Source organism: Labeo rohita, chromosome 22 (assembly GCF_022985175.1).
Source record: "Labeo rohita strain BAU-BD-2019 chromosome 22, IGBB_LRoh.1.0, whole genome shotgun sequence".
In the NCBI taxonomy this organism is placed as follows: Eukaryota; Metazoa; Chordata; class Actinopteri; order Cypriniformes; family Cyprinidae; genus Labeo; species Labeo rohita.
The window spans coordinates 34,250,106-34,274,136 of NC_066890.1; the positions used below are offsets into that span (position 1 = coordinate 34,250,106).

The following is a 24,031-nucleotide window of genomic DNA, read 5'->3' on the forward strand; positions in this document are numbered from 1 at the left end:
ATAATGTGTCAAAAATCAGATCTAGCATTTACTACAGGTTGCATTCACTCCAGGATGCTTTCAAAGTGCCTTAACAGCTGACAGTATTGACAAAATAATAGTAATCATAATAATTGTAGTCATTTTGTGACTCAGGATGTGTATATATATATATTTATATATATATATATATATATATATATATATATATATACAGATTTTATTTAAATAAATATAGACTTTATTTATTTATTTATTTACAATTTTGAAATTATAAAATTATTGAATCAGTTGTGGTGTATTATGGGAAGAGGGTCTTTAGGATGAATACCGACTGTGATATTATTAGATTAAAAAAAATAATAATAATATTAAATATAGACTTGAAAAAATGTTTTTAAATATAAAAATGATATTTTATTTTATATTTTATTTTATTGTATTTTATTATTATTTTATTATTTATTTATTTACTTTTTTTACTTAATATTTTGAAATTATAAAATTATTTATTTGTTTATTTATTTTTTACTTGCTTACAATTATGAAATTATTGAATGTGTTATTTTATTTTATTTTATTTTTATTTACAATTATATAATTATTGAATCTGTTGTCGTGTATTATGGGAAGAGGGCCTTCAGGATGAATCCTGACTGATATTATCTGAATAAAAAAAAAAAAAAAAAAAGAAATAAAAAATATGTGTGTGTGTGTATGTGTGCATATATATATATATATAATTAAATAGTATTCATACAATAAAATAAATAAAAATAAAATAAATAAAATAAAAAAGTATATATATATATATATATATATACTTTTTTATTTTATTTATTTTTTTTTTATTTATTTTATTGTATGAATACTATTTAATTGTTCATTCATTTATTTATTTCATTTTATTTACTACTTACAATTATGAAATTATTGAATCTGTTGTAGTGTATTGGGAAGAGGCCTTCAGGATGAATACTGATCTGATTATCTGATTAAAAAAAGTTTTGTAAATATTTATTTATTTATTCATATTCAATATTACTCTTTTTATTTTTATGCCTAGCTACTATTTTTATTTATTTTTTATTTTATTAATATTTAAAGAGTGAATGATATCCCTTTATTTTAATAAAATACATTTAAAAAATCTAATTAAATGGTCCATTTATGTTAAGCGATGTGTATGTTATAAGATCGACGATCAAAGTGTAAAATATTGCTGTTTTAAAAACTAATAGCAGGTAAACGTTTTGTTCCACATCTCACAAATCATGATTCTTATTGTCATGACTCATATTATTCAGCGTATTGTGGCAGGCTTTTTTTTTTAGCTCTGTTTTACACTTAAAAAGCAAAATCAGTCTACCAACTGTGTTAATATTTCAGGTTCAAAAGCTCCCAAAATGTGTGAGAAATAATTTACACTCAGATCACAAAGGAACTGATGAGTATATACTGAGAAAGATAAAAAGGAACCACTTTGTCTCGAGGGCTATGTTAACATTTCTTTTCACACCCTTCATAGGGTACCAAATTACACTCGCCAAATGCCAAATTTGAGTAATCTTGAGCTTGACCGACCTGCTAATAACTTAACAACCTTTAATATTCCATTAAAAAAACCCAATTTGTCGCCCCGGTAGGTGTTTCGTCAATCGAAGTGGTGGTCCAACATGGTCTAGCCACTCCAGAAGGCCTTGCCGTTGACTGGATAGCCGGAAATCTCTACTGGATCGACAGTAACCTGGACCAGATTGAGGTGTCCAAGCTAAACGGCGAATTACGAACCACCCTCATCGCCGGGGGTATGGAGCACCCCCGGGCCATCGCCGTGGACCCCGGCCAGGGGTGCGTTTCTCAACCCACTTGAAGGAAAATAACAGCAAAGCACCAGTTTTCCAATTACTTCATAGCTTAAATGAACAACTTCAGTGATTGATAGCTCCATTCTGTGGTTTGCGAATCGTAATGAACCCGTCTAATCACCCATAAAGGAGTTTTTAAATGATTTCCAGAAGGGATATTACCATGAAATTGGGCCATTACACATTTATACCTGTTTTGTAATTGCGCTAATGCTAATGCTTTAAATGAGGATGTGGTTTGCAAGTAACCCTCATCTGAAAGTCGTTTAAACTAGAGTTTTGTCGTCAACAGTGCCTTGTTCTGGACCGATTGGGACGCCACGTTTCCTCGCATCGAAGGCGCTTCCATGAGCGGGAAACGGCGACATGTGGTTTTCAAGGACATGGACTCCGGCGCTTGGCCCAACGGATTGACCTTGGACCACATGGAGAGCAGGATAGTGTGGACGGACGCCCGGTAAGACGAACACAAAGACTCTTCTGTTGGGTTTTAGTGACATTTTTTGCTAGGTGAGACTGGAAACTAGAGGGTGGAACTGGGAATAACCTCAAATTCAGTTGTTTTGGTCAATGATTGATGTGTTTTTTTGTACCGGTTCAAATTGGAGATCCACCTCTGCTGGCGATGTAATGACAGGCCGACAGAGATATGTTATTATCATTGATTATAATTTTGCCCATCAAGTGTTTTTTCGGATTTTACAAAGCAGCGGCATGGCAATTTTGCCGCCTTGACACATTCATAAACTCTCATCTTGCATTTCTCACAGCGCTGGTTCAATTCCTCTTGTGCCCGGTGGCTCCGAATGAGCTGCAAATTAATATTCAGATAATGAGATTCTTGGACTTAATGAAGAATCTGATCAATTCTCGGCTTTCGATTGCCTCGTTTTTGTCTCTGCTATATTCAGATCACACATCTCTCTTTCTCTCTGTCAACAGCATTTTTTTCTTTTCTTCTCAACAGTCTCTTGACATTAAAGCATCAGTGAACTCTAAACTCTGTCTTACAAACTATTTTGACTTTTAGACTCTGAATACTCCCATTTGTTTAGAGTACACTGTCTTTGTACACTGTCTTTAAGCAAACTTTCTTTTTTGTTTTTGCTGATGGAATGCCAGGATAGATTTAAGGTTAAGAACTACAGGTGCATCTCAATGAATTAGAATGTCATGGTAAAGGTGGTTTATTTTAGTAATTCAACTCAAATTGTGAAACTCGTGTATTAAATAAATTCAATGCACACAGTCTGAAGTAGTTTAAGTCTTTGGTTCTTCTAATTGTGATGATTTTGACTCACATTTAACAAAAACCCATCTCAACAAATTAGAATACTTCATAAGATAAAAAACATAAAAAACATTTTTAGTGAATTTTTGGCCTTCTGGAAAGTATGTTCATTTACTGTATATGTACTCAATACTTGGTAGGGGCTCCTTTTGCTTTAATTACTGCCTCAAATCGGTGGCATGGAGGTGATCAGTCTGTGCCACTGCTGAGGTGGTGTGGAAGCCCAGGTTTCTTTGACAGTGGCCTTCAGCTCATCTGCATTTTTTGGTCTCTTGTTTCTCATTTTCCTCTTGACAATAACCCATAGATTCTCTATGGGGTTCAGGTCTGGTGAGTTTTCTGGCCATTACCATGGTCATTTAACCAACTTTTGGTGCTTTTGGCAGTGTGGGCAGGTGCCAAATCCTGCTGGAAAATGAAATCAGCATCTTTAAAAAGCTGGTCAGCAGAAGGAACCATGAAGTGCTCTAAAATGTCTTGGTAAACAGGTACAGTGACTTTGATTTTCAAAAATACACAGTGGACCAACACCAGCAGATGACATTGCACCCCAAATCATCACAGACTGTGGAAGCTTAACACTGGACTTCAAGCAACTTGGGCTATGAGCTTCTCCACCCTTCCTCCAGACTCTAGGACCTTGGTTTCCAAATGAAATACAAAACTTGCTCTCATCTGAAAAGAGGACTTTGGACCACTGGGCAACAGTCCATTTCTTCTTCTCCTTAGCCCAGATAAGACACCTCTGATGTTTTCTGTGGTTCAGGAATGGCTTAACAAGAGGAATACGACAACTGTAGCCAAATTCCTTGACACGTCTGTGTGTGGTGGCTCTTGATGCCTTGACCCCAGTCTCAGTCCATTCCTTGTGAAGTTCACCCAAATTCTTGAATCGATTTTGCTTGACAAGCCTCTCAAGGCTGCGGTTCTCTTGGACGGTTGTGCATCTTTTTCTTCCAAACTTTTTCCTTCCACTCAACTTTATGTTAACATGCTTGGATACAGCACTCTGTGAACAGCCAGCTTCTTTGGCAATGAATGTTTGTGGCTTATCCTCCTTGTGAAGGGTGTCAATGATTGTCTTCTGGACAACTGTCAGATCAGCAGTCTTCCCCATGATTGTGTAGCCTAGTGAACCAAACTGAGAGACCATTTTGAAGGCTCATGAAACCTTTGCAGGTGTTTTGAGTTGATTAGCTGATTGGCATGTCACCATATTCTAATTTGTTGAGATAGTGAATTGGTGGGTTTTTGTTAAATGTGAGCCAAAATCATCACAATTAAAAGAACCAAAGACTTAAACTACTTCACATCTGTGTGCACTGAATTTATTTAATACACGAGTTTCACAATTTGAGTTGAATTACTGAAACAAATTAACTTTTCCACAACATTCTAATTTACTGAGATGCACCTGTAATCCATTCACAACCTGTTTTATTTTTGTTACGTAATTTAATGAAATTCAAATAGGTTTCATTTGATTCACTTTTTTTGTTTCAATTCAGTTGATGTTTCTCATTTTGATGTATTGTTTTGTTTTGATTTGAATTGACTGACATAATTTAGAGTTATTGTAAACAAGATTTACTAAGTTTGGTTTGATTTAGTTCAATTCAAGTTGATTTGATTCAGTTCAGTTAAATGAATTGTTTAGATTTATTAAGTTTGGTTTGATTTGATATTCAGGTTGATTTTATTTAGTATGATTTGAAACTGTTTGGTTTAAGTCAATTAATTGTCGTAATTATGAGTTAAACAGGATTTATTGATTTGATTCAGTTTAGGTTGATTTGGACTGATTTGAATTTATTTGATTTAAAACAACTTGGGTTTAGTTCATTCTGTTGAAGTTCAAAATGGTTTTAGTTCATTATTCAATCAGATTTAGTTGAATTTTCTTAATTCCAAGATAAACCAGATTAAGTTTGATTTGAATTAGTTTGATTCAGGTTGATTTGACTCGATCAAGTTCAGTTAATTGATTTGTTATAAATCAGAGTTAAACAAAATCTATTAAGTTTCAATTCAAGTTGATTTTACTCAATCAGATTTAGTTAGTTGATTTGCTATAAAGCAGAGTTGACAAAATGTATTGCATTTGATTTTATTTAATTTAGATTGATTTGAATTGAATCGACTTCGTTTAGTTCAATTTTCAGAATTCAGAGTTGAATGTGATTAACTGTCATTTGATTCAGTTCAACTGAGGTTGATTTGACTCTGAATTATCACAAATCAGGTTTTTTTTTTAAAGATGATTTTTATCAATTTTGCCTTTTTTTTTTTATTAGAATAGGACAGGGAAAAGTCAGCAAGCCGGGACTCGAACTTGGGACACCCGAAGCGTAACCATAATTCTGGGTTAAACAAGATTAATTACGTTTGATTTGATTCAGTTCAGGTTTATTGGATTTGATTTCAAATCCAACTTGGTAATTCAGAGTTAAACAAGATCAAGTCTATTTTGAGTTTCAGTTTTTTTTTTTTTTTTTAATTGATTCAAATTGGCTAAACTGTTATTTAATGTTGCGATAATTTGACATTAAATAAGATTTACTGAGTGAGATTTATTAAGTTAAATCAAATCAACCTGAACTGAATTGAATCACATTCAACAGATCTTGTTTAACTCACCAAGTTAATTAAATTTGATGTAATTGAAAGTGGAACATGATTGAATATCCTCGCTTTGTTTTGATTCAGTTTGTGCATGAAAGTGTTTATTAAGAAAGTAATTTCATGTTGATTTTAAAATACTCTGATGATGATTAAGCAAATGATTTGTCCTTCCTCAGGTCTGACGCTATATACTCCGCTCTGTATGATGGCACGGGGATGATTGAAATTCTTCGAGGCCACGAGTTCCTCTCTCACCCCTTCGCCGTGTCACTCTTTGGTGGGAATGTCTATTGGACAGACTGGAGGACCAACACTTTGACCAAAGCCAACAAATGGACTGGAGCCAACGTGACTGTGATCCAAAAAACCAGTGCCCAACCATTCGATCTGGAGATATACCATCCTAGCAGACAGCCGCAAAGTAAGTAACCATCTCGAGGGACGTCCAGAGGGACTTTGAAAGAGATGATGATTTGAAGGATCCAACAGAACAAAATGAGAGAAATCTCTAGATTGAGCGAAGTTGTCATGTTGGATTAACAGCATACAATGACCCAGTTTTGGCACGTTCCCATTTCTCACTAGAAGATTTAGGGACTAATTGGCTGCAAAGCTGTCTCGTCAAGAACTCCCTTGATTCCCATCAAAAATTTCCCATCATTTCTCAAACATGAAAGAGGCAGTCAAACACTACAAGGTCACATTTCTCTTCTGAATTTCCTACTAAAAACGAGTTATTTTGAGAAATGTTTTTATTTTATTTATTTTATTTTATTTTTTTATTTCATTTTATTTCATTTTATTTTTTTTTTTTTTTTGAAGAAAAAAATGAAGAAATGTTGTTTTGTTTTTTGTGTTATTTTATTTTCCTTCTATAAAATAAAAGCACTTTCAAAGATTCCAATTAGAACCAAAAGACAAAACAAAAGAATGTTTTATTTTTCATTTCTTTTAAAAACATTATTTTTAATTTAATTTAATTTAATTTAATTTAATTTAATTTAATTTAATTTAATTTAATTTATTTTATTTTAATTTATTTTATTTTATTTTATTTTATTTTATTTTATTATTTCTAAAAACTAAATGTACTTTCAAAAAAGATTAAAACCAAAAGATATAGCAAAACAAAAAGAAAAGAATGTTTAACTAAATGCATTTTCACATAAGATTACAATTAAGATGATTGTTTTTGAGTTCTTTTAAGAAACTTTTATTTTATTTTATTTTATTTTATTTTATTTTATTTTATTTTTTTTATTTTATTTTTTATTTTAAGAAGATTCCATTTAGAACCAAAACAGAAAGAAAAGAATATTTTATTTTTGAGTTTTTAAGAAACATTTAATTATTTTATTTTATTTTATTTTATTTTATTTTATTTTATTTTATTTTATTTTATTTTATTTTATTTTATTTTATTTTATTTTATTTTATTTTATTTTATTATTTTTGTGTGTGTGTGTTATTTATTTTTATTTGTTTTTTTTTTCTTCTAAAAACTAAATGCGTTTTCAAAGAAAATTTCAATTAGAACCAAAAGATTTAAAACAGAAAATGTTTTATTTTTGAGTTCTTTTGAGAAACATTTTATTTTATTTTATTATTTTTTTATTTTATTTTATTTTAATTATTATTATTAAAAACAACAACAACAACAACAAAACTAAATGCTCTGTCAAATAAGATTACAATTAGGATCAAAATAGGATTTAGAAATTAGAACCAAAAGATGTCACAAAACAGAAACAAAATAATGTTGTATTTTTGAATTCTTTTGAAAAATATACATTTTGTTTTATTTTATTTTATTTTGAGAAATTGTATTTTATTTGATTGTTTTATGGTTTTATTTTTATTTTAGTTTATATTCTTTTTTAAAGCTAAATGTTTATTTTTACTTTTATTTTTTTTTAATCTTATCTGTTTTTTTTTTTTACAAAAAAGTAAAAAAGAACAAAGAAAGAAAGAAAAAACTTTCCTATACTTTTCCACACAATTTTCCATACTTTTTCAGCTGTGTATTGGTATTTTATTACTTGTTTTTTTTTTTTTTCCTCCCTCCAAAGAAATTAAGATGCTGCAAAACATTGTTAAATTAAATTAGTTATTAAAATTATTGGATTAGGTAATTATTTATTCGTTTAATCTCTTTGTTTTTGCCTTTTTAAAAAAAAAAAAAAAAAAAAAAAAAAGAAGCTGTGACTTCATGCCAAAACTCAACACCATAATGTTAAACTAGTCACTAATGTCTTCTGAATGTTTTTTAATGGGCTGCTATGAGGTTGCCACGGTCTTTTTGTTCTGGTTGCTATGGCGTCTCGGATGGTTGCTTACTTGCCTGAGTCAAAAGAGCCACTTCCAATGACCTCTGGGTAATTGATTGTGGCGTGCATCAGTTCAGTCAACTCTGAACATGCACTCGAAATCTGTCCCTCCTTCTGTAACCCTCTCATAATTGTCCTAATAGAATTAGTTCACCGTTTGGGCAATGAAATCCAAAAGAAGAGCCAGAAAACGTCCCATAAATAAAACACAATTGAATCAGCCCGTGATGGCTGTCCAGCATCTTTTCCCTTGGGTGTACATCTGCCAGATGCGGAAGAATCAGCCTTCTGTCAACACATCCAGCTTGGCATCATCCACCAAAGCTAAATTACACCCTTAATGGCGCTAAGAGGCTCTTTGTTAACTCATGACTCCAGATAAACACTTATAATGGGCTGGCGGAAACGTTCACGGCGCGTTCCAGATAGTGATTGGCAGCTATAAAGCCACGGTATGGATGGAGCGATACGCCGCACAGATGTGTGAAGGCTTTTTGTGAGATTGTGGGTCTGCTGTTTTATGTTTTGATCAAATTCGATTTGAAGTACAACCTTCGACTGTATACAGTCCTTGAAAATGATGATGAAAGTTGATGAAAGCGAATCTGGAGTGAATCATTTTTAGAATTGTATATTTAGACTCGTCGTCTCTCGCTTTGAACTGGGTTGTTTTGAAATTTACCTCACAGACTAGTTTAGAAATGGGTGTTTTAAGCCAAGCTTTTCAATTGAGACATTTATGTTTAGCGTTTTTCGAACTTTCTTTTGTTTCTGCTCTTGGCTGTGCTTGTCCTGTGGCTTTGTTTTGTGATTTTGTGCTGATTTTTGTTGATAATTTGTGCTTTGTTTTTTGCTTTTGTTTCATCTGTGTTGTTGTTGCTTTCTGGGCTGTTTTTATCTTTATTTGTTATGATAGATGTTTTTATATTAGGACATTTAAAGCATTTGGAGCTGCCTTTTATGTCTAAAATGTGCTGTATAAATAAAAGGTGTTATTATTAAATTCATTATTATTATTGTTTTGAAGGTTTTCCAACGCTGCAATCTGGAACCCAGGTTAAAATGTTATGTTTATGTTTAAAATTTTATTTTTAAATGTGTTTAATTTAATTTAATTTAATTTAATTTAATTTAATTTAATTTAATTTAATTTAATTTTTTATTTTTTATTTTATTTTATTTTATTTATTAACATTAAAATAAAACATGCCATGGTGCCTTAGTATTTTGAAATCAAGTAAATTAAAAAAAAAATATATTTATTTGTTTTTGTTTATTCATTTGTTTTTTGCTTCATCTGTTTTTATACTGATCTTTTATTTGTTTTATTAAAATGTTGTGCTATGTCCGTTATTTATTTATTTATTTTGTTGTTGTTTTGTTTCATCAGTTTTTTATGTTTACCTTTTATTTGTTTTATTACAATGTTTTTATATTACATCCTTCATTTGAAGCATTTGATCTGAAGAAGCTATTCATTCATTCATTCATTCATTTATTTATTTATTTATTCATTTATTGTTGTTTTGTTTAATCTGTTTTTATGTTTACCTTTTATTTGTTTTATTACAATGTTTTTATATTATGTCCTTCATTTGAAACATTTGATCTGAAGAAGCTATTTATTTATTTATTTATTTATTTATTTATTAATTCAATTCATTCATTCATTCATTTATTTATTTATTTATTTATTTATTTATTTATTTATTTATTGTTCTTTTGTTTAATCTGTTTTTATGTTTATCTTTTATTTGTTTTATTACAATGTTTTTTATATTATGTCCTTTATGTCCTTATTTTTGAAACATTTGATCTGAAGAAGTTATTTATTTATTTATTTATTTATTTATTTAGGAAGGTTTTAAAACATTGTGTTCTAGAAATTTAATTATTTTATTTTATTTTATTTTATTTCAAAATAAATAAAAAAAGGTCATGTACATAATTTTTTAATTAAGTAAATAATTAAGTGAATAGGCAATACTCTAAAATTAAATAATTTTAGTAAAATGAGTGAGCTTTAGATTGAACCATTTTTAATAATAATTCATCAATTAATTAATTAATTCATTCATTCATTCGTTTATCTCACTGTTGTTGGTTTTGTTTAATCTGTTTTTATATTTATATTTTATTTGTTTTATTAAATAAATATTATTATGTAAAGCATTTGATCTCAAAAAGCGTTATTTATTTATTTATTTATGAAGGTTTATTTTATTTTATTAAAAAAAAAAAAAAAAAATGTCATAGTACTTAATTTCTCAATTAAGTAAACGTTCTTTATTTTTTTCCAAGTAATGATTTAAGTGAATAGGCAATACTGCAAAATTAAATAACTTTAGTAAAATGAACGAGCTTTAGCCTGAACCATTTCTAATAAATTTTGTGACCTTTTTTTTTTTTCAGTTTCTGCTCTTGGCTGTTTTTGTCCTGTGGTTTAGCACCTGCTTTCCTCTGTTCTGGGATTTTGTTTATAGCGCTGGATGTCTGTTCCGTGTCCGTTTTCATTACCCGTCCGTGTCTGAAGCGGCCGGCCCGCATCGCTATCGGTTTTCAGGTGTCAGAATAGCTTAGCTGGAGTGACGTAGAAATTACTATATTCATTAGGCCCGAAACGACTGTTTTTTATGGACTTGTTATGCATTTTTTAGTTCCGTGTGTGTTTTACAGTCCCATTTAGAGTTGCAGAGTAACAACCTTGCTCTGAGCAAGAACAAACCCAGGGATTGTTGGGTAGGGAATAAGGGGCCTAATTACTCAGCACGCCGTCCACATCTTCCACTTGTTAGGCAGAGAGTTTCATTTTTCAGGAAAATATGTGCATGGATGCAAGCTGCATCGCATAATAACTAGCTGAAGAAATGATACAAGACTTGAAAAAAATTAAGAAATTAAATTTTAAAATTTTAACGTTAACCTCTGGTTTTGACCTGTGGAGATAATAATCAAAGGCATCGCTGTCTAATAAGTCGCTGTGGTGATAAATCAGGAGAATTAAATATTAATGTGACGTATGCGCAATGTATACTCAGATATTCTTTTATGAATATTTTCTCTTCTCCTATCTCTTTCAGCTCCTAACCCGTGTGCCGGTAACAAAGGAAGAGGCCCGTGTTCTCACCTCTGTCTTATAAATTATAATGGTTCTGCGTCTTGCTCCTGTCCACATCTCATGAAACTGTCGGCCAACAACCGAAGCTGCCAAGGTGAGCTCGACTTGTCTGCCAGCTGGACTGTAGATCTCACTTTTTACGAGACATGTTTGGCTCACTCACCCAAACTCTGCCGTTTTAGGAGCTTTGAATACAAGAAAATTCAATTACGAGAAAAAAGTCATAGATATATGAGAATAAAGTTGAAATATTTTGAAAAAAAGTCAAAATTACAAAAATAAATACGAGAATGAAGTGAAAATATTTTGAGGAAAACAAGTCAAATTGTGAGAATATAGTTGAAATATTACGAGAATAAAGTCGAAATGTTTTGAGAAAAAAAAGTTAAAATTGGGAGAGTAAAGTCATAGCAATATGAGAATAAAGTCAATATTTTGAGAATAAAGTCAAAATTATGGGAATAAAATTTAAATATTTCGAGAATACAGTCAAAATTACGAGAATGAAATAGAAATATTTTGAGAATAAAGTGAAAATATTTTGAGAATAAAGTCCAAATATTTTGAGAATAAAATCTAAATATTTTTTTAGAAAAAATCAAAATTACGAAAATAAATTCGATATATTTTGAGAATAAAGTCAAAATTATGAGAATAAAGTCAAAATATTTTGAGAATAAAGTCAAAATTATGAGAATAAAGTCAAAATATTTTGAGAATAAAGTCAAAATTATGAGAATAAAGTCAAAATATTTTGAGAATAAAGTCAAAATTATGAGAATAAAGTCAAAATATTTTGAGAATAAAGTCAAAATTATGAGAATAAAATCAAAAATATTTTTAGAAAAAAAAAATTCAAAATTACGAGAATAAAGTCAAAATTATGAGAATAAAATCTAAATATTTTGAGAAAAAAGTCAAAATATTTTAGAAATGAAGTCAAAATTACGAGAATTAAATTATGAGAGAAAACTTACAGTATTTTGAGAGTATAGCCTGTATTGCACATCCAAATGTTATTAAATATTTCGACTTGATTAACATAATTTGACTTTATTCTCATAATTTTGACTTTTTCTCAGTATATCACAACTTTAATTTTTCAATTTGTTTTAGTTCCTTTTATTTTTTTATTTTTTGTGTTTTATTTGTTTGAATCACTTTGAGCTGCATTTTATGGATCTTTAAAAAATATATATATTTATTTGTTTGTTTGTTTGTGTGTTTGTTTGTTCATGTGCCTGTATACTAATTTGTTTGTTTTCTATACATTTCTTCAAATATTATGTCCTTAATTTAAAGCCCTTGATACTGTTTTTTTTTTATTTCCTTTATTTATTTATTTATTTATTTATTTATTTTAGATTTTGATAAAACATGAAAGTTTGCTGTACAAAAATGCTAATTTATTTAGTTATATTATATTATATTATATTATATTATATTATTTGTTTCCTCTTATTTTTAAACACATTTATAAATTACATAATTATATAAATTGTAAATACATTTTATTAATTAATTAATTAATTTATTTATTTATTATTTGTCTTTTTTAAACCTCATTAAAACATTATGAAAGGCGGTGTGCAAAAAAAAAAAGAAAAAATACATATACATATAAAAAAATTATATATATATACATATAAAAAGTGCCATATTATATTAAATTATAGCCTGTTTTTTAGTTTGGCTAAATATGCAGATTATTCATTGATTATTATATTATATTATATTATATTATATTATATTATATTATATTATATTATAAAAGTAAAAAGAAAAAATATATATATGCTATAAAAAAGCAGTAGGTCTTTTTACCTTTTGAGATCGATTGCATAGAGCTGATATTTGCAGCCTTTTTTATTTTTTTTTTACATTAATACATTTTTCCCATTTAGTGGAAGAATTCTTCACGCACACTGACGCTTCAATGAGCCCCGAGTTGTGAATTACAATCTAGGTTTTCTCATAAAAATGAGCGATCCACAATTGAATGGAGCTGATATAAAGCAGAATGTCTGATATTGGAATAATTATAGCGTGTATCAGGAGACTTACACGACCTACCTAAACTCATTACAGACTGAAATGGAGATCTCTCTGTCTCGGCCGCCCCAGAGATCTCTCTGGAGGTCAAGAAAGGAGAATTTACAGTATGAGTCCTTTGAGCTTTATGTCTTTATAGCGTTGCCTTTGTAAGGACACTCAATTCCCCTTATTATATTTGTCCCGCTAACTGATTTAGGTCATATTTTTCACTGCCGGAGATACTAGAGACAGAGAAACAGAATTCAATTGAGACTGAATTTGAATAGATTGTATATTTATGTACCTCTGAACAGGTGTGAAGAAGTTTCTGTTGTACGCTCGGAGATCTGAGATTCGAGGAGTGGACATCGACAACCCGTACCTCAATGTTATCATGGCCCTCACCGTACCCGATATCGATGACGTCACGGCGATGGATTACGATGCTGTAGACGAGAGGATTTACTGGGCTGATGTGAAGACGCGAACGATAAAACGGGCGTTCATTAACGGAACCAAGCTCGAAACCGTCCTGTCTGGAGGTACGCCCAGGTCCATTTGGACAGTTTTAAATTTACACAGTTAAAAATGCTTTTTGTTTGCCTACTTTTATTGATAGAAGAATCAAATGTGTCTTTACAAAGAAAACCTTTTGTTAAATTATACCTTATTTTGCATTTTTGTTGTCGTTTTGGTTGATAAAGCGACCTGCAAGTATTTGCAATAAGTAGTTTGTTGTATTATATTATATTATATTATATTATATTATATTATATTATATTATATTATATTATATTATATTATACTGTATTATATTATATAATATTATATTATATTATATATATTATATTATATTATATTATTATTTGTTTCCTCTTATTTTTTTAAACACATTTATTAATTATATAAATATATAAATTGAAAATAAAATATTATATTATATTATATTAATTAAGTAATCTACAAGTTATAAATAGTATGTTATTTTATATTGTATTGTATTATATTATATTATATTATATTATATTATATTATATTATATTATATTATATTATATTATACTTTATTGCTATTTATTTACTCTTATTACTCTTATTTTACTTTTATTTATATTATAATATAATATAAATTATAATATGATATAAATACATAAATTGTAAATCCAAAATTGTTAAATTATTATATTATATGATATTATATGATATGATATTATATTATATTATATTATATTATATTTATTATATTGTTATTTTATATTCTAATCTATTTTATTTTTATTTTCATTGTTATTGTTATTTTTATTCTATTTTATTCCTTTTTATTTTTTTATAAAACATCATGAAAGTTGCTGTACAAAAAATACAATTTATAGATATTATTATGTTGTTATGTTATATATTATATTATATTATGTTATACTATATTATATTAATTATATTTATTATATTATATTATATTATATTTATTATATTATATTCCTTTTTCATTTCATTTTATGCTTTTTTATATTGATAAAACTTGCTGAAAGTTTGCTGTACAAAAATGCTAATTTAAAATATAATTATTATATTATATTATATAGCTTGTTTTATTATTTTGACTAAATATGCATTATTCATTGCTTATATTATATTGAATTATATATATTTTTTCCTCTTCCTTTTTTGTCTGTCTTGTTTTAATGCATTTTATTAAGTGATAAAGGAAATTTGTATTATATCATTACATTGTATAATATTTTATCTTATATTATATTATATTACATTACATTATTTGTTTCCTCTATGTGTATAAACCCATTTATAAATTACATAAATATATAAATTGTAAATTAAATGTGATATTATATTGTATTATATTATATACATTTTATTTATTTATTTAATTATTTATTTATTTGTCTTTTTTTTTTAACTTCATTAAAACATCAACAAATATGGTGTACAAAAAAAAAAAACAAATCTAAAAATGGTCATATTATATGAAATTACAGCCTGTTTTATTAGTTTGGCTAAATATGCAGATTATTCATTGAACACATTTTATGAAATGTGATAAAGGAAATTATTATTGTTACATAAGTAAATGTATTAAATCTCTACTTTCTTTTGTGTGATGAAAAATGCACATTATTTATTGATAATATCTGTATTTACAGACCTATCCAATGTCCGTGGCCTGGCCATTGACTGGCTGTCAAGAAACATGTACTGGATGAGCTCAGACAACGACGAGACCCACATTAACGTCGCCCGTCTTGACGGATCTCTCAAAACCACCGTCGTTCACGGCATGGACAAACCCAAGTGTCTCGTCCTGCATCCATCTAAAGGGTAACATCACAAAAAACGCACAAACAATTAGCCGTATCCATAACGGAGAACGTACGGGCTGCGTGTCGCTAAAGATCGCTATCCCATTTATTAGTAAGTAATTGCACACTTCCGTTGAATTGTCACCTTTTGTTGCCGTCAAAGCTGCGTGGGAGATACATCACTTACAAAGCTAATTACTGAACAGGTCTCTGTTTATATTCAGCGTGCACAATTAACTAAAGTTATTAGAGTCATTTTCTTGGAGTTGATTAAGACTGACAAATTGTTGTAGCCGTGAAAACTCTTTAACAACGCCGAACTGGTTGTCAGCCAATCAGAAAGGCGAATTTATCTTACCCTTGTTGGGCTGGTCAGTGACAGCTCTTTAATTAGCATACATTATGATTCCAGGCATGCAAGCTAATTAAAAAACTGAGCCAGTTCCTCGCAGTTGTTTACACGAGATTTAATATAATCCAATTCTGTAATCGGATCTTAAGCACGGTACAGTGCGCTTGTTGTTGCGATATCTCTCGTGATCTTTGCCCATCGTGTCTTCTCGTTTTAGCTTCCGACCCCATCGACATTTCTGAAAGTCATCTGTCACGAAGGTTCATGCGCACCATCAAGATGTATGAGGGAGATAGAGACAGCTTTATTTGATTGTTTTGTGCTCTGTGGTGATTGTGAAGATAAAGTTCTTTTCGACCTTCCCGACCTTCACGCCGGTCGCGTTCCTTGAAAAGAAGAGTCCCATCCTTCATCTCCAAGACTCATCCATCTCTCTGAGTGATTCTTGTTTTGTTGTCGTCTACAGGAAGATGTTTTGGATGGATGGGGGCACCATAAATATGGCCAGTATGGATGGTAGCAACATCAAGATTTTGCACCAGAACCAGAAGGAGCCCGTTGGTAAATAGAAGTTACAAAATCTACAGTAGTGAACTGTGTACTTAGTATTTTAAGGCAAAATGGTAGTTTCTTTTTTTATGATTCTTTCTTATGGTCAAAATTGTGATACTAATATAGGTTTTATTACAATTTTGAATTATTATTATTTAATTTTAGGTAATTTTAGTTTGTTTGTTTTTCTTTTTCTACATGTATCTGGCTTTTATTTTTTATTTCAAGTAACTTTGCTTTGCCTTTGTCTGTTTTGCCTCATTTTGTTTTGCTTTTCTGCTTTGCATTCCTTTACTTTGCTTTTTTTTTTTTTTTTTTTGTTAGTTTAGCTTGTTGTTGCTTTGCATTTGTCTGTTTTGCATTGCTTTTGTTTTTCTTCGCTTGGCTTTGTTTATTTTGTTTTGTTTTGCTTTAATGTTGTGCTGTTTTTCTTTGCTTTCTGTTGCTTTTGCTTTGCTTTTGTTTGCTTTTTTTATTTTGCAAAACAAAAAAGTGATGCAAAAAGCAATGCAGACAGACAAAAGCAAAGTGAAATGAACCAAACAAAAGCTAAACAAAACTATTTTTTTTTAGTTTAGCTTATTGTTGCTTTGCTTTTGTCTGTTGTACAGTTCTGTTTTGCTTTGTTTTGCTTTGTTTTGCTTTTGCTTTTGTTTGCGTCATTTCACTTTGCTTTAGTCTGTTTTGCATTGCTTTTGTTTTTTTAAGTGACTTTGCTTTGCCTTTGTTTGTTTTGCACTGCTTTTGCATTGCTTTTTTTGTTTAGTTTAACTTGTTACTTTGCTTTTATCTGTTTTGCATTGCTTTTTTTTCTTTGGTTTGTTTTGCGTTTATTTAGTTTCATATGTTTTCATGTTTTTGTTTTTTTTTTCTTTGTTTTGCTTTTGCTGTTCTGTTCTGTTTTGCTTTGCAAAACAAACAAAAAAAGCATTGCAAAACAGACAAAACCAAATCAATGGCAAGCTAAACTAAACAAAAAGCAATGGAAAAAGCAATGCAAACCGACTAAAGCAAAGCAAAATGAAGCAGACAAAAGCAAAATAAAACGAAACTTTTTTTTTTTAATTTAGCGTATCATTGCTTTGCCTTTTTCTGTTTTGCAGTGCTTTTTGTTTTACTTTCATCAGTTTTGCTTTGTTTTTCTTTGCTTTGTTTTGCTTTTATGTTTTGCATTGATTTTAATTTGCTTCTGTTTTGTCTTTGTCTGCTTCTGTTTTCCTTTTGTTTGGTTCATTTCACTTTGCTTTAGTCTGTTTTGCATTACTTTTGTTTGTTTTTTAAGTAACTTTGCCGTTTTGCCGTTGTCCGTTTCTCTTTCGCATTGCTTTTGCTTTGCTTTTTTAATTTGCTTTTCTTTGCTTTATTTTGCTTTGCTTTAGTCTGTTTTGCATTGTTTGTTTTGTTTTGTTTTGTTTTGTTTTGCTCTCATCTCTTTTGCTTTGTTTTTCTTTGCTTCATTTTGCTTTGCTTTAGTCTGTTTGCATTGTTTTTTTAGTTTAGTTTGTCATTTCTTTGCTTTTATCTGTTTTGCGTTGCTTTTGTTTTGTTTTTCCTTCATTTTGCTTTGCTTTCGTCTGTTTTGCCTCATTTTGCTCGGTTTGCTTTGCTTTTGCTTTGCTCTCATCTGTTTTGCTTTGTTTTTCCTTGTTTTACTTTTGTTTTATTTTGCTTTTCTTTGCTTCAGTCTGTTTTGCACTCTTTTTTGTTCAGTTTAGCTCATCATTGCTTTGCTTTTGTCTGTTTTGTATTGCTTGTTTTGTTTTGCATTTGTTGTTTGTTGTTTTCATCTGTTTTGCTTTGCTTTTCTTTGCTTTAGTCTGTTTTGCATTGCTTGTTTTATGTCTCTTTGCTTTTTGTATTGCTTTCATCTGTTTTGTTTTTATCTGTATTGCTTTTGTCTGTTTTCCTTTTTTGCTTTGTTTTTCTTTTTTTTTTTTATTTAATTATTTTTGCCCTTCTTTTTTTGCTTTGTTTTTAATCCACAAACAGCATACAAAAGTGTTAGCAACACTTCTTTGCCTTTCTTTGCTTTAATGTTTGTTTCGCATGTGTGCTTTTGTTTTCACTGACAAAAACATTTAATAAATCTTCTGGTTTGTTTTACACAATCTATTTAACATTAGCAAGATTACATGGCCTCATGTACATGCATTTACTGTAATTACATGTGAGAATAACAGCACCATTTACTCATTCCTCCTCCTCCTTGAGGCCATGTCTGTTGAAATCATTATATCTGTAGTAATTTGGTCTGAACAGTAGCCCTAGGTATTGATAGAGCTCTCTGAGATGTACGCGGTTCTCCCCTCAACTCATAATTAAAGCAAAATCTCCCTGACACGCAGTACATGTGATTATGGCCTGAGCCAAATCTTAAATAACAGTGGTTATCGTTATGATGTGAACAAGGGATTATTGCACATGAAGGAAATAAAAAGAGAAATAAACCTTTGAACTCTTTTTGAACACTGTTTACGCTGTGCCGCAAATAAACATGCTTTGCTGTAGGGGAAATTGCAGATTTCAAATAGCCAGACACGTTTTGTTAGCAACGATGTGTGATGATATTCATAAGATGAAACGATGCTCAATTCTTTGTTATTTAAATCAGCCACGTTTAACAGAAACATCTCTTGTGACAAGATAAGGTCGAGTAATGAAGTTTGGGATAATTATATTTACTCTCAAGCATCCAGTTAAAGGAATATTTCACAAAAAAATAAAATAAATAAATAAATAAAAAGTGCAATCATTTTCTCCCCTTTCCAAACCCAAATTGTTTCACATTTTAATGTTTTTGAAAGAAGTTTAAGAAGAAATTATTTATTATTGTTATTATTATTATTACTATTATTATTATTATTATTATTATTATTATATTTTTTTGTAAGTATTTTTTTGTATTTTAGTTTAGTGTTTATTTTTTCTTTTCTACATGAATCTGAAATGTTTATTTTACTGTATGTTTTACTTTACTTTACTGTAAGTAACTTTGCTTTGCCTTTGTCTGTTTTGCAGTGCTTTTTTGTTTTTGTTTTACTTTCATCTGTTTTACTTTGTTTTTCTTTGGTTTGTTTTGCTTTTCTGTTTTGCATTGATTTTTTGCTTTGCTTTTCATTTTGCTTTGCTTTAGTCTGTTTTGCATTGCTTTTGTTTTGTTTTCTGTTTGTTTTTTTAAGTAACTTTGCTTTGCCTTTGCCTGTTTTGCCTCGTTTTGTTTAGCTTTTCTTTGGATCATTTTGCTTTAGTCTGTTTTGCATTCCTTTTTTGTTCAGTTTAGCATGTCATTGCTTTGCTTTAGTCTGGTTTTTTTTGCGTTTATCTATTTTTTTTGCTTTCATGTTTTGCTGTTTTTCTTTTCTTTGTTTTGCTTTTCTATTTTGCATTGTTTTTTGCTTTTGCTTTTTGCTTTTGTTTTGTTTGCTTTGTTTTTTTTTTTTTTGGTTTTGTTTACACTTTTTTGTTCTGTTCTTTTTGTTTTGTTTTGTTTTGTTTTGCAGTTTTTTGTTTCCTTTGTTTTTTGTTTTGTTTTGCTGTTTTTTGATTTCTGTTTTTTTGTTTTTGTTTAGTTTGTTCTGTTCTTTGTTTTGTTTCATTTAGCTGTTTTTGTGTTTTTTTTGTTTCATTTAGTTTTTTGTTTAGTTTGTTCTATTTTTCTTTGCTGTTTTGCTTTTCTGTTTTGCATTGATTTTGCTTTTGTTTTTTTTTGTTTTTAAGGAACTTCAGTTTAATCCAGTTTTTGAAAGTTGTCTCTTATGCTCGCCCTGGCTGAAATGTATTATTATTATTATTATTATTATTATTATTATTATTATTATTTTCCTGGCTTCTTTGAACAGAAAGTTCAAACAATTATGCTTAGATTAACAGTGTATTTGCTTAGAAATGTATTTCTATAAGCCATTGCTTTACCTGTTTTCCTATTTTCTTTGCGTTTTTCAGGACTGTCAATTGACTATTCGGCCAACAAGTTATACTGGATAAGTTCTGGAAATGGTACAATTAATAGGTGTAACCTGGATGGGAGTGGCCTGGATGTGATTGACAGCTTGAAGAAGGAGCTCCGGAAAGCCACGGCACTAGCAGTGATGGGTGAGTGAAGGCTGTTTTCATCAGCGTTGATTTAGTAAGGTTAATTATAACCAAGCAAATAATGGAGCTATTTAATTAGTACGGTGATAGACAGCATAAATGGTTTGTGAACAGTGGCGTATGAATGATAAGGAACAGTTTTTCTGCTGAATGTGGGCCCCGGGGTTTTTGTTAAGGCTTAATTGTGGAGCTGTTTTAGTACACTGCAATTACAAATCAATTGAGGGAGATTGTTGTTTTCAAAGGACTTGGATCGCAGCACTATTCATGTTCTGACATGGGATTTTGCTTGAATTTTGATGACTCACAACTTTTGATGTCACAGCTGTGCTTGCTGATTGTAGCAGCTCTGCGGGTTTTGAGACTCGGCCAAAGACAGATATGAATTTGCGCTGTCATCTTACGTGTGGCTTCTTACTCATAGTTGGTTTTCGGTACAAATCCTAAAGATTTTTTTGTGACGTTTACATTTATTCATTTAGAATGTGCTTTTATGCAAAGCAGATGAGGAGAACCGAGCAGCGGAAACATTGTTGACAATAAAGATAGCATAAAATGTTAAAATGCTTGTGATGTTCCCCATTTTCTCTGGATAAAAGGGTCTTCTAAATGAGCAAATGTAAATGTAAAATGGCATTCTCAACTCATTTAACTTCTGTAATGTGGATAATTCCTCAGTGACTCGATTTGATTGGACCTATAAAAACTGAAAACATGTCGGAAAATCACATTTGAGGTTATTATAAGAATATTTCTGGACTGATAAATCTGTGGTCAAATGTATTAAAATATATAATTACATACTAGTTTTAAGTTTTTCTTATTAGGTAGTTAGGTAGCTGTGCACCTAGCTGTTTTTTCCCCAGTTTTTATTTCTGTTTGCTCCTTTTGTTTTATTTTCTTTGCTCAGTTTTTTCCTCTTTGTCTTGTTTATTTATTTATTTATTTTTTTAATGCTGTTTTGCTTCCTTTTTGTTATATAGTTTTTTGTTTGCTTTTTTGTGTTCTGTTCCTTGTTTTGTTTCATTTTGTGTTTTTTTATGTTAGTTTTTTGGTTTTGTTTCTTTGTTTTATTTCATTTTGGCGTTTTTGTGTTCTGTTTTTTGAGTTCAGTTTGTATTATCTTGTTTTGTTTGCACTTTTTTGTTTTGTTTATTTTTGTTTTATTTACCAGTTTTTTGTTTTGTTTGCTCTTTTTATCTGTTTTTCTTTGCTGTTTTTTTGTTTTCTGTTTGTTAGTTTTGTTTGCTCTTTTTTCTTCCGTTCTTTTTGTTTCATTTAGTTGTTTTGTTTTGTTTGCACTTTTTTGTTGTTATTTTTGTTTCATTTTGCTGTTTTTATTTCGTTTGCTTTGATTTTGTTGTTTTTTTGCTATTTTGTTTTGCTGTTTTTGTTTTCTGTTTCTGTGTTAGTTTTGTTTGCTCTTTTTTCTCCTGTTCTTTGTTGTTTAGCTGTTTTTTTAGGTTTTTATTTCTTTTTCTTTTCTTTTGCTCTATTTTTTTCCCTGTTTTCTCTGCATTATGGTTTTGTTCTGTTCTTTTTTCTTTTTTGTTTCTTTTTTTGCTCTTTTTTCTTGTTTTGCTTTTCTCTCTTCTGTTCTTTGTTTTGTTTCATCTAGTTATTTTTGTTTTGTTTGCACTTTTTTGTTCTGCTCTTTTTGTTTCATTTATCTGTTTTTGTTTTATTTTGTTTGCTTTGTTTTTGCTGTTTGTGCTGTTTTTTTCTGTTTCTGCGTTAGTTTTGCTGTTTTTTGTTTTTATTGCTTTATGGTTTTGTTCTGTTCTTTTTAGTTTGATTTGTTTGCTTTTTTGTTTTGTTTTGTTTGTTGTCTTTTTGTTCTGTTTTTTTGTGTCATTTTTGTTTTGTTTGCTCTGTTTTCTGTTCTGTTTCTGTTTTTTCTTCTTTTTTTGTTTTGTTCATTTTTGTTTTATTTACCAGTTTTTTCTTTTGTTTGCTCTTTTTGTCTGTTTTTCTTTGCTGTTTTTTGTTTTCTGTTTGTTAGTTTTGTTTGCTCTTTTTTCTTCCGTTCTTTGTTTTGTTTCATTTAGTTGTTTTTTTGTTTTGTTTGCACTTTTTTGTTGTTATTTTTGTTTCATTTTGCTGTTTTTATTTCGTTTGCTTTGATTTTGTTGTTTTTTTGCTATTTTGTTTTGCTGTTTTTGTTTTCTGTTTCTGTGTTAGTTTTGTTAGCTCTTTTTTCTCCTGTTCTTTGTTGTTTAGCTGTTTTTTTAGGTTTTTTCTTTCTTTTTCTTTTCTTTGCTCTATTTTTTCCCTGTTTTCTCTGCATTATGGTTTTGTTCTGTTCTTTTTTCTTTTTTGTTTCATTTGTTTGCTCTTTTTTCTTGTTTTGCTTTTTTCTCTTCTGTTCTTTGTTTTGTTTCATCTAGTTATTTTTGTTTTGTTTGCACTTTTTTGTTCTGCTCTTTTTGTTTAATTTATCTGTTTTTGTTTTATTTTGTTTGCTTTATTTTTTGCTGTTTGTGCTGTTTTTTTCTATTTCTGCGTTAGTTTTGCTGTTTTTTGTTTTTATTGCTTTATGGTTTTGTTCTGTTCTTTTTAGTTTGATTTGTTTGCTTTTTTGTTTTGTTTTGTTTGTTGCCTTTTTGTTTGTTCTGTTTTTTTGTCATTTTTGTTTTTTTTGCTCTGTTTTCTGTTCTGTTTCTGTTTTTTCCTTTTTTTATTTTTGTTTTGTTATCTTCGCTTTGCTGTGCAACCAGTTTTTGCTCACATAATTTCAGAATTTTAACTTCTATTCATACTTATTTATACTTTACAGTAAATTTCCATTAGTTCATATTAGCTATTGCATTAATATTAATATTGACAATAAGCAATGCATTTGTTACAATCTTTTTAAATCTTTAACTTTAGCTAATAAAATAAAGCTGTCCATTGTTAGTTAATGTTAGCTCAGGTACATTAAATAATATTAAAAATACTTTTGATTTTAATAATATATTAGTAAATATTGAAATTAATAGTAACAGAGATAAATCTCTGTTACTATGTGTTTTTTTTTTGTTTTTTTTTGTATCATTATTTCATGTTAATTTACTATGAAAAAGGGCAAAGAAAAATGATTACAAAAGAAAAGCCATTTCAGAGGTGGAAGATTTGTTCAGTGAAATTTATATATAATCTAAAAAGTGCACTGATGGGTTGTGTACAGTAAGAAAGTACATAGGGTCAGCTTTTATTTCATACTGTCAGTAAAGAAAAACTATCGACAACATACAGCCGTAGGCCATAGTTACACTGCTAAAAACATATTCTTTTTTTTGTTTGTTTTGTTTTGGAAGAGAGCAGATTTAGTTTCAATTTCAGTGTCTTTCTCTCACATAAAGAAACTCAACGAAGCACTTGCCTTTGTGCCCCTCTTGCTTTCATCATTTAATTTCCTTTGACCCGGCGCATAACTCTGTCAAGAAGGGTCGTGGGATCACGGTGCCCATTTTTCATCATTTGTGGATTGACGTTAATCT

The 24,031-nt window shown here is 29.5% G+C and overlaps 1 protein-coding gene across 1 annotated transcript in view; it reads left to right on the forward strand.

The window, feature by feature from the left end:
- Positions 1 to 24,031, forward strand: part of lrp1ba (low density lipoprotein receptor-related protein 1Ba) — a 387,570-nt gene that overhangs the window by 174,061 nt on the left and 189,478 nt on the right. The window contains exons 25-32 of the mRNA XM_051094447.1: positions 1,626 to 1,830; positions 2,140 to 2,304; positions 5,937 to 6,181; positions 11,168 to 11,299; positions 13,554 to 13,781; positions 15,398 to 15,572; positions 16,372 to 16,466; positions 20,400 to 20,549. Of these exons, the coding sequence (XP_050950404.1) occupies positions 1,626 to 1,830; positions 2,140 to 2,304; positions 5,937 to 6,181; positions 11,168 to 11,299; positions 13,554 to 13,781; positions 15,398 to 15,572; positions 16,372 to 16,466; positions 20,400 to 20,549 (1,395 nt within the window). The remainder of the gene's footprint in view (positions 1 to 1,625; positions 1,831 to 2,139; positions 2,305 to 5,936; positions 6,182 to 11,167; positions 11,300 to 13,553; positions 13,782 to 15,397; positions 15,573 to 16,371; positions 16,467 to 20,399; positions 20,550 to 24,031) is intronic.